Below are 14,133 nucleotides of genomic sequence, written 5' to 3'. Positions count from 1 at the left end.
CCCATTTCCCTTATCAGCTTGTTTTCTCAGCTCTTTGCTTTCTTCAGGATCTTCTGCCATCTCTCTCCTCGGCAGCTGCTTTTCGCTGCCAGGCTCTGAGCTGTCATCTCCCTCCTGGCCCCCTGCCCGGCCCAGCTGCTTTCCTGACCCCGTTTTCAGACAAGGTTAAGGTCCGGGCCAGGCTCTAGCCTTTAAGCGGGCTCAGCAAGCTGCAGTGCCAAGGGTGGAAATACCCAGGTTCTTTCATTGCGGTCCAAGTCACAAGGGCACGTCCCATATGGGCTGGCAGCTGGGCTGCTGAACCGGCCGGAGCCACTGGCCAGGAGGTAAATAGTTCCTCCCCACTCCCCGTGCCACAAGCTGTCACTTTCTCATTCTCCATCGCTCTCGTGTCCGTGCTGCTGGCTTCCTCCTGCTCAGCCAGCCCCAGGTCACCGTGACAAAAGCTAGGGCAGGGTGCCCAAGGCCAGCAAGAGGCAGAGCCCAGCTCCCCTCGGCTCTCGGGCCAGGAGGAGCCTCCCCACGAAGCCATGCTGGAGCCCAAAGCTGCAATTTCGGCTCTGTGCTGAGCCCTACCTACCATTATCTAAAATCGTCTGATCTAGAGGCGGCTGCGGACAGCTCAGCCACGTGGCAGCAGCCTGCCCTTTCCGCGGGGTGACAGGGGACAGGGACAGCATCTGGATGTACCGCAGAACACGCTGCTGCTGTCCTGGGGGAGACGGCCTCTGCCCACCCAAAGCTGGGGATGGAGGCTACAAAACCTGAGACTTGCTGTGCTGCCGAGCATCACCCAAAAGAAATCTTCCCCGCATTGGCAAGGATCACAAAGGCTCCTCCGGAGCCTCCCAGCCCCTTATCTGGTTTGGTGTGGGATCATCATCCCAACACCCTTGTTTAATTCCTGCGTATCCAGCCCTGCTGAGTGCCTGCCAGCCAAGCAGGACGCTTGGGAAGTGGCCTCAAACTGCTCGAGTCCTGCACTGAAACATGGATGAGGTTACAGGAGCCCAAAACACGCCTTCCATTTCGGTCCCTCGGGGCAGGACAGCTGTCTGCGTCGTCTCGTTCAGCAGCTCACGTGGAAGGAAGGAAATCAGCACTCTGCTCCAGGAGCCACAGCTCGACCTCCCCTTCCTGAGCTGGGCTCAAACTAGCGATGGCAGGATCAGCTAGGCCATGGAAAGGCTCCAGCAGCTCTGGAATCCGCTTCTCTTCTGCAGAAGCTGAAGGCAGGCACCCACCTGCCCAGAAACCCCAAAGCCAGCCTCTCCTGGGAGCCAGCTTCTGCCTCAGCACAGCCCCAGCCCTAATTTCCAAGCGAATGCCACCAGGAAGCTCCCTCCAAGCGAAGCTGGCAGTCACCACGGAGCATTTCTGGACGGCTGACAGCACGTTTTAGGACAAGGGGGGGTCACTGTGGCCACAGGAATGCGCCCGGCATCCGCCCACCGAGCATCCAGCCCTCACCACCTCCCTGCGGCGCATCTCCACGCGTCGTACCCGCTGCTGCCGGGCCGTGAAGCTGCACGGCTCCTCTCTCTGCCCCTGCTGAACAAGGTCGAGGTCGTCCTCCTTCCCCTGCTGCTGCCTCGCCGTCCTCACGCCGGCTGGTGGCTGCGCGGGGAGGGCAGGGGAAGGGGCCGTGAGAGCCGGGCGCCTGGCGCGGGGCCACGCTTCAGCACTGCTCTCAGGGGGAGACCGGGGAGGGGGGGGGAAAGAGGACAAAAACACGAGCAAAGAGTGACTTCATCCTAAAAGGCAGCTGCAGCTTCCTCCAGAGCCTGGAAGGGCAGCAGAATGGTTTCCCGTGGTGCTGCCTTGACACCCAGCGGGCACTCGGCACGCGGGCAGCTGCCTGCTCCTGGCTCTGCATCGCGCCTGCCCGGCACCCCCTGGCCCTGCAGCCAGCAGCTTGGGGTACACGGGCTCGGGGGATTGCTGAGAGCACCCTCCTGCAGCTCTGGAGGTGCAGTTCGGCTTCTCCGAGTTCCCACAGGACAGATTTCCCCCAGACCTGAAGCCCTGGAGGCTGGCTGCCCCAGCAGACGGGCAGAGAAGCAATATCCAAGTTGGAGATGAGACACAGAGCCCCAGGCAGGCGTCCCAGACTCCCATCGGTCACATACAGCCCCCAACCCCCTGCCAGACCCCCCAACGAGTGCCCTGGGGAAAAGCTGTCAGGTCCCCGTGCTGAGCCAGGATGGTGAAACAGGCTTCCTGGCAGCTGTGCCCCGTGCCACAGCCCGGCAGCTCCTGCTCAGCAGGCTTCAGGGAGCTCAAACCCATGCAGCTTTGCCAAAAATCTCATCTCCACGCTTCCCTGCCTGCGTTGCTCCACAGCGAGCTCCTACACGGCGTGGGGCAGCTGGCAGGAGCCAAGGACACCCACAGCCACCGAGCACGGGGCACAGCAGCATCCCTCCTGCTGAGCTCAGAGCTGCCTTTCCTCCCTCTCTTCCCCAGATCAAGATCTCCAGGACAGAGGCTCCGTTACCGCGTGGCCCCTTGATTCGGTGCCTCGCGTTTTCTCCCTTTCCCCCTTCCAGTTTCAGCCCCGTACGCCCACTTTGGCACCGCAGGAAAGCTGGGGAGAACCACTCAACAGCCACAAAACGGAGCCTGCAGGCAAATGAAGGAAGCGGAGGGGTTCAGAGAGCAGAGCTGGGAAGCTGGCACCGGCTCTGGGATGCGCTCCGATGGGTACCACGGGTCAGGACGCAGCTGGAGTAACACACCCTATTCCGGGGACCACAACAGAGAGGGAATACAGGCAGGAGCACAAGGAAGGTGCTGGAAATCATGATTTCTGACAAAAGGAACAGCAGCAGCAGCAGGATAGCTGGGGGAGAGGGTGGATGTGCCACTGAATTCACCGACAGCTGGCTGAGAAGGAAGGTGCGCGCAGGAGAGAGGAGTTCGGTGCGATTTGGGGAGGGACGGCGCTGGGCACGAAGCAGCTCCCCGGGACGTGGGCCCTACAAATGCCACGCGGGGGACAGGCTGGTGGCAGTGGCTGCCAGGACACCTCAGCCCCAGGCTCTTGAGCTGGGCTGCTCAGCGCCGGCCCCACAGCTCCGTGCCGTGGTGGGCTGCCAGGACTGCAGCGCGGATCCCCGAGGGCCCTGAGCTCTTCCACCAGCCTCGGGCGGTCGGTGTTCACCCGAGGCTGATGCCTCTGTGTGAGATCAAACCCCCTGCAGCATGGGGAGGAACCGAGGACCTCCTGCTGCACCCAGCCAAGGTGGAGGAGCCGAAATAAGCGTTCGCTCCTCCCCACCTTCACTCCTCTTTAAGCTGAAGCCTCCAACCAGGCGGGACTGAACACAGGAGAGGTGTAAAAACCCTGAGTGCACGGACTCGCTGCCTCACCTGGCCTCCTGCCTTTTACAGGGTGGCAAAAGCCCTCCATTTATGCCAGAAATGAGAGTTTTTGGAGCAGATGCATCCCCTGTTGTGCAACCCACTGGGACCCGTGAGGCCCCGCTTGCTTTCAGCCCACAGCACCCCCCAGTCAGCCTGCGAGGAGCCCCCCTACCTGCTCGCCGGGAAGACGCCACTGTTGCTCACGCTGGAGTCACCAGATGCATCCAGAGAGCCTGGGGGCAGACAGAGAGGAGGCAGTGAGCAGGACTGGGAGGTGGAAGGCAGCATGCCCCCCCTGCAGACATCACCAGCCGTCATTTCAGGGCTTAGGGCCCCCGGGGACCCCTTTTTCCCGTGGTGTGACCCCACACGGAGGCCAAGCAACCCGAGCAGCCCCTGCTCCGTGCTAGACAGAGGTCTCTGAGGAGCCACTTGGGAACAAGCACACAGGCTGAGCCCCACCAAAGCTGCTTCTAGCTCAGCCACAGACCTTTCAGCAAGGGATTTTAGAGCTCCAGGTGTGCAGCGGAGCGCAGATGTCTGCACAAGTCCACGAGCCTGTGCTGGCCACCATTTGAAACTGGGGCTTGGAAGCGCGGTGACAAAGCACGGTGACAAGATGAGCTTGACTCTGAATGCCCCCTTGTGCCAGCTGCCTCTACTCACACGCAGCAGAACTGCCACATCAGCACAAAGCGGGAGCAGAGCCGGGAATTTCGGCTGTACAGCATCACAGATCTGTCTCCTCCTGCCTGCCTCCAGGTGCGGCGGCGTCTACCCAAAGGAGCAGATACCGACGCAAAACGCAACTGCTTCGATATTTTAACGAAAGAACGTCTCACGACGACTCGGGGAGGGGAAAAAAATAAAAAAGCTTGGCTGCTGCAACACAGCGTTACGCTCTATCCCTGCAGCCCTTCCAAAAAGCTGCTGCATTGGCCGGGAATCGAACCCGGGCCTCCCGCGTGGCAGGCGAGAATTCTACCACTGAACCACCAATGCTGCCTGCGCTGCTCAGCCCCGCGCGCATCGCCTCCAGCCCCTGCCCCTGCCCCTTTCCCATGCAGGGTATTCCAAAAGCTGCCCATGGATATGTTATAGAAAAGCCCTGGGCTGAACACGCAGCCCCAGAAGAGTAAAATCAGCCCATGTTGTTTAAATGTTACGTGTGTTTCGTGTGCTGTGATGTGCCAGAGGTAGCACGAAGCCATCCTGGGACAACAGCGCCTGCTGAAGGGATGCTGGCAGCCTAAAGCTGCTCTGCCTGCAGGCCTCGGTCCCCCAGAGCCCTCTCAGTTTGCTTTTTTCTCCCTTCGGTGCTCTTCCAGGCCTCCCACCACACTTGTCACCTTTTCTCTTTCCTGTTCTGCTGTAGCCTTCTGGTCATCTTGGCACTGGGACAACGCAAGCGTGATGGCCTCAAAAGCACCACGAGCTTGGGAAGCACCAAAAATTCTTTCTGTTCTTTATCCTTCCCCAACATACACTTCCCTCCATGCACGTGCTGATGCTCTCTGGTTTCTGTTAGCAGTCTCCCAGGACTAGCACAGCTCTGAGCCCTCTTTGGGGTGACAGTGGCTCCTCTCAAGCCAGCTGCTGCAGGACAGACGGGCTGTCCTCTTCCTGTGTTACGTAGCAAGACACTGATCATTTAACTAAAACGATCTTTTTCGGGTCAGTTAATGGCTAAATCGAAGCGGAGCATGGTGAGGGGGTGTTCCCCAAGGAGTACAGCACTGGTGGGGCTCCGGGCTGGATCAGAGACCCGCTCTGCAGACAGCACCAAATGTGTCTGTCTTAACAGTGGATCATCGGTGAAACAGGACTCCAAAGCTCACAGAAAGCGCAGTTCCCTGCCCCAGAGAACCAAATCAACCCTGGCACTAATCCTAAAGACCCTCCCCACGCTTCTAACAGCCCAGGTGAACACGGACTCACCGCTGGACGCTGCCTCTGGCTCGGGGACGGGCTCCTCTGAGGCTGGCTCCGCCGGCGGGGCTGTCGCCTGCTTGGCCTCATCCATTTCATCGTCCTCCGGGATGACGAGCTTCATCAGGCTCTGGTTGCACACGTTTGCCACCTCTTTGATGTCTGAGTGGAGGCGGTGTAAGGAACACGCAGTCCCAGGCATGCGCGGAGGAGCCACCGCAGCCCCGGCCCCAGCCCCAGCGCCCCTCGCATCCACGCGGCCGGGGCAAGCTCTGGCTCTCGGCAGGGCTCCTGGCTGCCTCCGGGAGCAGCTCAGGTACAAGGATACTCTTCTTGCGGTCGTCGTAGGAGAGGCAGGGCAGGACAGCGGTCAGGATCCCCGAGGAGTAGGGCAGCATCACCCGGCCAGCCAGCTGGATGAACTCCCTCATCCAGCACATGGCCGTCAGCTGGATCAGGTCGTCTGGGGGGAAAAAAAAAAACAAAAAACAGGACAAGCAGAGGTGAGACAGAGACAGCAAACCCCACGGAACAGGGACCACGTGCAACCAGAGCTGACAAGCCCCCTTCTCCAGCCAGTACAGGTTTTCAGGCACGGACAGCAAAGGTGCGAGGTGGTAGCAGGGCTGGTTAAGAGGCAAACCCGCTGAGCGCTGCTCACCCGCGGCCTGGCAGTGGATCACCAGGATATTGGCCATTTCTGCGAACTTGACGCTGGGAGGATTCTTCTTGATCTCCTTGAGGAACTCCCCGAGGGCCACCTCGCACCTGCGGGCAGGCAGAGAGGCTGAGTTAGGAGGTACGGAGGGCAGCCTGGACACGCGTGCCAAGAGGGGACGCGGGTGTCACGGTGCTTGTCCTCACCCCCCCCTGCCTCCTCCTAGCCCCAGCTCCTCAAGACTTCAGACCTGGCAGTGGAGCTGAAAAGCGAGCTCGTGGTGCTGGTTCCCAGGAGTTCTGGGCTGGTGCCATGCCCTGCTGAGCCCCTCGGGCCCCCAAATCTCACCCCCAGCCCCGGCAGCACAAAGGAACGAGGGTACCGTGCTCAGGGGATGGGAAGGTAGGGCCAAACCCAGCCAGCACAGCCAGACCACGACGTCCCCCACAGCCACCACAGCCAAAACAACCCGGGGGAGTGAGGCCCTGGCCAAGGACACTTTGATCCACCCCGCACAAGCGGTTTGGCTATGGTTATACACAAGAATTAAGCTGGTGAAGGGTGACAGCAAACGAGGCACCCGCCCGGGGCAGGGACACGCGCTGGCCCCGGAGCACAACGTGGACCCGCACCCAGCCAGGCCCCACACTCACATCTTCCGTATTTCTTTGCTGTTGTCTCCCAGGATCTGGAAGAGCCCGTCCAGGATTTCAGGCAGGTAATCCAAGAGGTTGATGTCAGGCACAGACTCTAAGACCAGGATCTAGCTCAGGGAAGGCGCGAGAAAAGACGGGTGAGTTTTGGAGAAGCCACCTAACCCCAGCGGCACAAATCCGGCGCGGTGCTGAGGAACGGAGGCATTCAGAGCTGGGCTGCAGGAAGGAGGGGAGCGTGGCTGCCGTGTGGGACAGGAGAGCAGCACTGATTTACACGAGCAGTGCTTGGTGTTTGCTAACCAAAGCTCTGAACCAGGTTGGCAGAAGCCCATCACGTCCCCGTGCCTACAGCAACACGGCAGGGAGGCGGCGTCTCAAAGAGCAGATGGAAATCTCTGCCGGCTTACCGAACCTGCCCAAATAAATCCGGGTCCCTGAGTTCACCCATCGCCACGGCCACCTGCTGCTTGCCCAGACAGAGGATGCTGAGGGGCCGCGGTGTTTCAGAGGCTGCGTACGAAGCCCGTGTGCACCTACCCAGGATATGATGAACTGCCGGGCGTACTGGTTGTTGGAGTAAATCCTCTCGCGCAGCAGCGGGATGAAGCCCACCAAGTCGAACTGGTTGCTCTCCGTCACGATGTCCTGCAGGACCCAAGTGTGTCAGAAGGGACCTCGAGCACCCCAAGGCCAAGCAGCCCCCCCCAGCCAGCTGCTTTTAAGGCACATGACGGGGAAAAGACCTCAAATCCTCGATAAGCGGGTCTGTCAGAGACAGCCAGGAGACATCAGGAGTCCTCGTGAGGACGACTCATGTGGTTTGTTGAGGGCTGGGGCAGGAATTCCCCTCGGGCAGTGAATAACTCTGAGCTGGACCCACAGAGGAAGGCTCCTGCTCGGGATGTGAGCAGGAGGGGATTTGCCCTTCTGATTCACGCCTCGCTGCTGTTCCGCACACACGGCTGAGCAGCTTTGATGTAACCATGTGTGTCGGCGACCGGAGAGCCCCGCGGCTTTGCCTTAAAGCTCTTCCTCCACGCTCAGTGGGTTTTGCTGCCCGGCTGGGTGCTCACACCGGGGTGATCGTGCAGCAGGAAGAGGCGGCGAGGTGGCTGCTGACTGCTGTGCTGCCAGGGCAGGAGCCGCTGCCTCCCCCAGCAGAAGAGGAACTGGGAAGTCTGCTCAAGTAAAACCTCCCCAGCACGCAGAGCAGGAAGAGGAACCACGTCTGCCCCACCTTGGGAGCAGCAGCTCTGCTCTTCATTATTCATTTAGGCAAGGGAGGAGGCAAGAAAATGAGAGCAGCAGCCCTGCTGCTTCCTGGGAGGGGGCACAACTTTAATCAGACCAAATCCTCGCTTCCCCTGAGACCTGGCTCCCAAGAGCTAAATACACACGTTGCATTCTGCAATAACCTGCTGGCTGCTCAAACCCGCTGCCTGGGATCGCCTCCAGCCTCTCGATCTAACAGGCTACAGCCTGAGACAGAAATAAATGCTTTCAGGGAAGCCACAGAACTGTGCCGGGATGGTTCCAGCCTCTGGGGACCACGGTGTCCCAAGCACCCTGCCGTGACACGTCGGGCGCCCGCAGGCACAGCGTGGCCACGTGCCCACACTGGGAAGAGGAAAAATCCTCAACGGGAAGAGGAAAAATACCTTGAGCAGCCGGTCTAGAAGCTCGGAGCCACTTTTGACGTTCGGGTCAGGATCGGCAGCCAGCTGCGAACAACAGAAATGAGAAAAAGAAATCATTGCACCAGCAGGTCCCTGGTCTTTTCCTGCCTCTGCAGCGCTGCTCCCAGTGCGCTCACGGGACTGCTGCTCTCCTGTGGTGTTATCAGGACGGTCAGGGACAATCCCTTTCTCTCTGACTCCTCATCAGGCTCCAACAAATTCTCCAGACACTTTCTAAGAGGGTTACCAGGCACCCATCACCTCCCCGTGTGCCAGCAGCCACGCTCTCAAGTGGCACCAAAAACCAAGTTTGCAGCGATAAGCTGTGAACACAGACGTGTAGGTGTGGTTTTGACCCCGCAAGCCCCCCAAAAAGACATCGTGCTGCAGGGCCACCTCGCCTGCAGCAGCTCTGGCAGCCTCGTTTCCTTACGCCACTGAACAAGGAGCAGAAAAACGCATCCTGGAGGTGAGGACTGAGAACGTGGTGAACCCCAATATCTACAACACCGCGGGGCAGCGTGCCCGCATCTCCGGCGGAGGAAATAAAAACCGCGTGGGGGCTCGAGGAAGCTCCTCACCTTGCTGAGGCCATCGAAGAGCACGTTGAAGTGCGGGAGGACAGAGCCTCGGGCCACCTTCACGATGTTGTAGAGGGCCTCGCAGGCGTAGTAGCGCAGCCGACTGTCGGCGTCGTTGAAGCACGTCAGCACCGGCTCGATCAGCTCCTTCAGGTAGAGCCCGGAGTCCTGCGGGCAGGAGGCTGCTTACTGAGGAGCACGCCACAGGGAAAAGGAAGAGGTGGCACCACCACGGGCCCCAGAAACCAGCAGATTTGGGGTGCGTGGCTGCCTACAGACAGCTCTCGGAGCTGGCTGCTACCCGAAGCAGCTCTGGGGCTCTCGTTCCAAGGAGAGATCGGTGCAGCTTTGCTCTCCCAGTTTGTTAAAACAAACCCACGTGGGGGAACCCGCCTGGTGTTTCTGGAGCATCCAGCACAGGAGATAGTAAAGAAATCACCAGGGTGCAGACCAGCAGATTCAGGCACTTATCAGCGTCCTTCAAGGCCACCAAACCCAACTCCTCCGTGGCTGCCCCGGTGACCGCGGGGCACGCTCCCAGGCTGTGCCCCGGGGCCCTTTTGGGGCTGACAGATCCCAAAGAGAAGTGTTTTGGGAAGAGGCTCTGGGCTTTAACACCAGGATGAAGACAGGAGCGCTGCCCAGAGCCACGTGGCCGTCGGCTTAAAGGCGGCTAATGCCAAGGATGCCAGGCCTCAAGGCAGCCGATTCAGCTGATCAGAAGAAGGGGATTAAATGAACAAGGGAATAAAACTCTCATTGGAAGGGGATTAAGGGAATAAATAAATTACACCTCTCAGCTCTTCTAGCAGGGACAGCCAGCTCCTCCCAGGCTCCGTGCTGCCTTTGCCACGTGCCAAGCTGACTCCTTCCCTTGCGGGCCCTTTCCAAAATCAGCCCCGTGGTGTAAAAGCGAGGAGCCCGACGGAGCTCTGAGCCCATCACCGTGGCTAATTAACGTGGCACGTGGAGCAGTTTCTGTCCCTCTGAGGTGGGCAGGAGCCAAAAAACGCTCGCCCTTACCTTGCCCAGGGCGATGGAGCAGGCGGCCAGGCCGATGAGCCCCCCTTTGCGGCTGTGGGGGTGCTGGGAGAGCGCAAACTCCTGCGACAGGATCTGGATGACGTGTTTGATCTGAGACGTGTTGTTCTGAGCCACGAACTCGCGCACCAGCCTGGGGGGGGGGAGAGGAGGAGAGCAAAATGTTTAGCTTTTGCCTGATGTGAACGCCTCTGGGCTCAGCTCCCCGCGGCCAGCACAAATGGGGATGTGGAGCTCTGGGCACAGCACACGAGGAAGAGGTAGGAAAAAGGGGAAGGTCTGGGGAGAGCACAAGTGAAACCCTTGTCTGGCAGCACAGAACTTTTTTTTCTCATGTTCACCAGCAGCTTGCTGCCCTTCTGCTGCTCTCACCCCATTTCCATGCCTGCAGCCCTGTTTGCAGCTCACAACCCAGGAACCAGAGCCCAGAGCCAGCTCAGGATCAGCTCTCAAGGGCCCCTCAACCAGGGCTGCATGCTCGCAGCAGCACTTTCGAAGGGCTGGATGCCAGACCTGGCTGGGAGGAGGATTTCTTCCACCCCCAAGGGGCTGAGAGGCCGGAGAAGAAGCCACCAGGTCCTCTGCACTCGGTTCTCTGCTATGCTCCTAAAGCCCAAGCACCTTGCTTGGGGCAGCAGGGGCCGGCAAGCTCCAGGTCAGTGCCACAAACCCAAGAGCCACTTGAGGAAGTGGCAAGGACACCGTTCAACCAGGACACACGCTGTCCCATGGGATACAAGGGTCATTTGTCCCCAACATGGCACGAGATGATGGCACAGCACGCTGACAGCTCAGCAGAGAGTTATTTCCCACCAGACGTGTGCCCAGCACAGAGATTTGGGACCTCCCCAGCCACCCGTTGCTTCGGCTGACGTTCCTCTTGGATTTTTTAAAAACTCCACTGCACATCTAAGGACAAGCAGACGGGGCTTGCCCGTGAAATACCCACCTCTCCTGGAGCTGCTTCCTGCACCAGCTTTTGGTGGGGGGCTCGGTGACCCCCACCCCTGGGGGCTGCTCCCACTAAACCCTCAGGGCAGGGCGCGGGGCAGCTGCACACATCTGGCATTGGTGGTTCAGTGGTAGAATTCTCGCCTGCCACGCGGGAGGCCCGGGTTCGATTCCCGGCCAATGCAGCCAAAAAACTTTTTCCCTTTTAATTCCCTTGGATTTCTGCACATGGAGCAGCCCCACGGGCCTCGGCGTCTCAGCCTAAGTAAGGATCCTTTAATCTTTGATGGATGCACAAAGATTTCCAGTGCCAAACTCCATATACCTTTTTCTTTCTTTTTTTTTCTTTTTTTTTTTTTTTTTTTTTTCTAATTTTCCTGCTGTACTGGATTTGGGAAATTCTGACGCTCAGGATTTTGCTCCGACACCCTTCGTGTTTTAATCCTGTGGAGCCGGACAGGGGCCAAGGGGCTGGGAAATCCCACATTGCCCCTTCCTAGACAAGCATCGCTGCCCAACCACCCGCTTTGTAACGCAGAAAATCATTCTAGAAAACATCTACAACCTCTTTTCCCCCAAAATGATTATTGGCATTGTTTTTCTCACCCTGCTGTGAGCAAAGCAGCCATCGTCCTCCTCCTTGGGGTCATCATGAAGCCCCTCGCTCTGCTCCGCTCAGGAGCTGAGATTTTTAGCAGTGGCAGACGAAACCCCCCAAAAACCTGCTGATTGCAGGCAAACGGCTCCGACTCCGGTCCCAGCCCAGCCCCAGGCCCCATCCAGCAGGAGGAACGGGCACCGAGCTCCAGCAGCTCGGAGGCAGCCCCTTACCGCCGGGATTTAGGGCGCACAGTGGGGTTTTTGCTGGGGCAGTGCCAGCTTTATGCCCCTCGCGTTTTAAAGGGCTCGGAGTTATGGGAAGCACCCAATGGGTGATGTATGGGGCCAGGAAGCAGGAGCTGCTCCCAAGTTATGGGGCAGGCGGCCGGGAGGTGCCCCAGCAGGGTGCTGAGTGCCTCTTTCCATAGTGCTGGGGATGTGGGTGCTGCTCCACCGCAGGTCTGGGCTGACCTCAACCCAGGCACCCCCCCCAAGGGCTGCCCCTTGCCTTCCTCCCCCTTACACCCTTCCCACGGTGGGCGCTCAGCAGGTCCCAAATCGGATTTGGGGGTGGCACAAAGTGGGAAAAAACCCGCGGTCCTGGAGCAGGACGCGCGGGGCTCCGGGTGCGCACGGGGAGATCCCGGTGCGCACGGGGGAGATCCCGATACCCACTGGGGGGGGGGGGTCTCCCGGTGCCTCCCCCCGTCCCTTTCCGCCCCCCGCCGCTCACTTCTCGATCTCCAGCGCCGCCACCTTCCTCTTTTCGTACAGTTTGTCGTTCAGCGCCCGCACCACGCTGGGCGCCAGCGGCGCCAGGTCCCGCTCCGCGTTCATGGCACCGGCGGCCTCCCTACCCCCCTCCCCTCCCCTCCCTCCCTACCTAACCCCCCCCCAAAGCTCCGCACCCCCCTCACGTGACCCCCTACCAACCCTCACGTGACCCTCGGCACCCCTCACGTGACCCCCAGCCCTCTCAGGACCCCCCCCTGGCGGCTGGAGGACCAACACCCCCCCCAGCCTCTCCATCACCCCCCCAGCCTCCATCACCATCCTCGCTCCGTGCTTCACCCTCTTTATTCCAAACCATCACAGAGAACACCCCCTATAGCCCCCCACACCCCCCTATAACCCCACACGCCCCCCTATAACCCCCCCACGCCCCCATTAAGCCCCCCAAGGTCCCCCCAATTTGCCGTGCCCCCCCTTTAGCCGCAGTGCCCCCCACAATCAGCTCCATCCCCGTGGAGGTCCCCCCGGTCACTTGTCGGTGGGGAGGCCCCGCAGGTAGTACACCCACGAGACCCCCGACCCCACACCGGCCGCCCGGGGGCAGGAGACCACCAGGCGGCTGCTGACGGGGGTCCTGCTACCACCCGGGCTGCCCTCGAAGGAGACGGCCATGAAGATGGTTTTTTTGGGGCGCAAAGTCCCGGTGGCCCGGACGGCGAAGGCCGGGTTCTCCACGCTGTAGGTGAAGGCCGTGGGCTGGAGGAAGACGTTTTTGAAGGGGATGGAGGTGCTGCCGCCGGCCTTGACGAGGAAGGGGCCCTGGGGTTTGGGTGGCAGGGCCAGGCCGAAGAGCGGGATGCTGTAGTCGCCCCCCGGGGGGCCCGAGAGCCGTAGGGTGGCCCGGGACTCGCCCAGCTGGCAGGGCTCGTAGGTCACCTCCACGCACACCTCCGAGCCCCCCGTGCTGGCCGGGGGCATGCTGATGGTTTTCTCCGTCTGGAAATCGGGGCAGTCGGTCTGCAAGGGGGGCAGAAGAGATGGGGAGAGGGTCAGAAAAGCAGAGCTTGGGGGATGAGAACAGGAACAGCAGGGAAAAAACAAACCAAGGGTCCCCCCTACATCATGCTTTCCCTTTTCTGCCCCTGCTCCCCAATTCCAGAGCACGCCGGGCTCACCTGCAGGCCGTACTCTGTCCTTTGGCGGCTGTAGTTCATGAGCTTGGCGGTGAGGGTCTGGTTGGAGCCCAGCGTGGTGCAGAAGTAGAGGGGCTTCTCCGGCTTGCTGGCGGTGGCTTTCAGGCTCAGCTCGTAGTGGCACGAGCCCAAATCGCTGCTGTGGAGCGTCAGGCGCCCGGTGCTCTCGCCCACCTTCAGGGGCCGGTACTCGATGACAAGGTCAGCCTGGGAGGGACGAAGGGAAAAGCCACGGGGTCAGGCAGGGGATGGGGGAAAGCAGCCCTGGGTGTGCTCAGGCCGTGCTGGGTGGCTCCCGAGGGGCACAACTAACTGCCAGCCCCTCGTTGTGGCTCCTGCTCTAGCAGCCATGCCCTTGCTGTGCTCACACACCACCTCCCCAGCGCAGCACGCTGCCAAATTTTAGTTAGGGAGGGCAGGCTGGCACGCACAGCGACCTGCAGGGCTGCCCCAGCAGCTTTTTTGGGAAACCATCCTGAAACCCTCACCTCCATTCATACACACTCATGTTTGAGTGATAATAGAGAGATATTTTTGTCTTTTCAGTGTTTCCAGCAGTTCTCAGGACAGCTGGGCGGCCTGAGCCATCCCACACATCGAGCACAGTGCTTGTGAGGACACGGGAGACCCCAGTGACCCTGCACGGGGCATGGCCCCAAGAAAAGCAGTCAGGGGGCGCACAGGGCAGGCACGCTCACAGGATGACCCGAGGGACACCAGCTCCTGGTTTTGCACATCACGAGGGGTGCA

At 60.2% G+C, this 14,133-nt stretch overlaps 2 protein-coding genes and 2 non-coding genes across 4 annotated transcripts in view; 1 reads left to right on the top strand and 3 right to left on the bottom strand.

The window, feature by feature from the left end:
- The window catches only part of VAC14 (VAC14 component of PIKFYVE complex), a 41,654-nt gene extending 29,306 nt beyond the window's left edge, over positions 1-12,348 (bottom strand). Inside the window, exons 1-10 of the mRNA XM_068693215.1 lie at positions 12,192-12,348; positions 9,890-10,040; positions 8,867-9,034; positions 8,268-8,330; positions 7,147-7,254; positions 6,607-6,716; positions 5,957-6,063; positions 5,624-5,758; positions 5,305-5,457; positions 3,539-3,599 (exon numbers count right to left, since the gene is read on the bottom strand). Of these exons, the coding sequence (XP_068549316.1) occupies positions 3,539-3,599; positions 5,305-5,457; positions 5,624-5,758; positions 5,957-6,063; positions 6,607-6,716; positions 7,147-7,254; positions 8,268-8,330; positions 8,867-9,034; positions 9,890-10,040; positions 12,192-12,295 (1,160 nt within the window). The 5' untranslated portion in view covers positions 12,296-12,348. The remainder of the gene's footprint in view (positions 1-3,538; positions 3,600-5,304; positions 5,458-5,623; positions 5,759-5,956; positions 6,064-6,606; positions 6,717-7,146; positions 7,255-8,267; positions 8,331-8,866; positions 9,035-9,889; positions 10,041-12,191) is intronic.
- Positions 4,298-4,368, bottom strand: TRNAG-GCC (transfer RNA glycine (anticodon GCC)). Its single transcript has one exon. It is a non-coding gene; the product is annotated as a tRNA-Gly (tRNA).
- TRNAG-GCC (transfer RNA glycine (anticodon GCC)) lies at positions 10,973-11,043 on the top strand. Its single transcript has one exon. It is a non-coding gene; the product is annotated as a tRNA-Gly (tRNA).
- Positions 12,349-12,653: 305 nt separating the features above from the next.
- Positions 12,654-14,133, bottom strand: part of HYDIN (HYDIN axonemal central pair apparatus protein) — a 112,073-nt gene continuing 110,593 nt past the window's right edge. Inside the window, exons 84-85 of the mRNA XM_068693549.1 lie at positions 13,366-13,590; positions 12,654-13,207 (exon numbers count right to left, since the gene is read on the bottom strand). Of these exons, the coding sequence (XP_068549650.1) occupies positions 12,719-13,207; positions 13,366-13,590 (714 nt within the window). The 3' untranslated portion in view covers positions 12,654-12,718. The remainder of the gene's footprint in view (positions 13,208-13,365; positions 13,591-14,133) is intronic.

Source organism: Anas acuta, chromosome 10 (assembly GCF_963932015.1).
Source record: "Anas acuta chromosome 10, bAnaAcu1.1, whole genome shotgun sequence".
NCBI lineage: Eukaryota > Metazoa > Chordata > Aves > Anseriformes > Anatidae > Anas > Anas acuta.
Note: the sequence above shows the minus strand (reverse complement) of the source record. Positions and strands in the feature narration are given on the sequence as shown.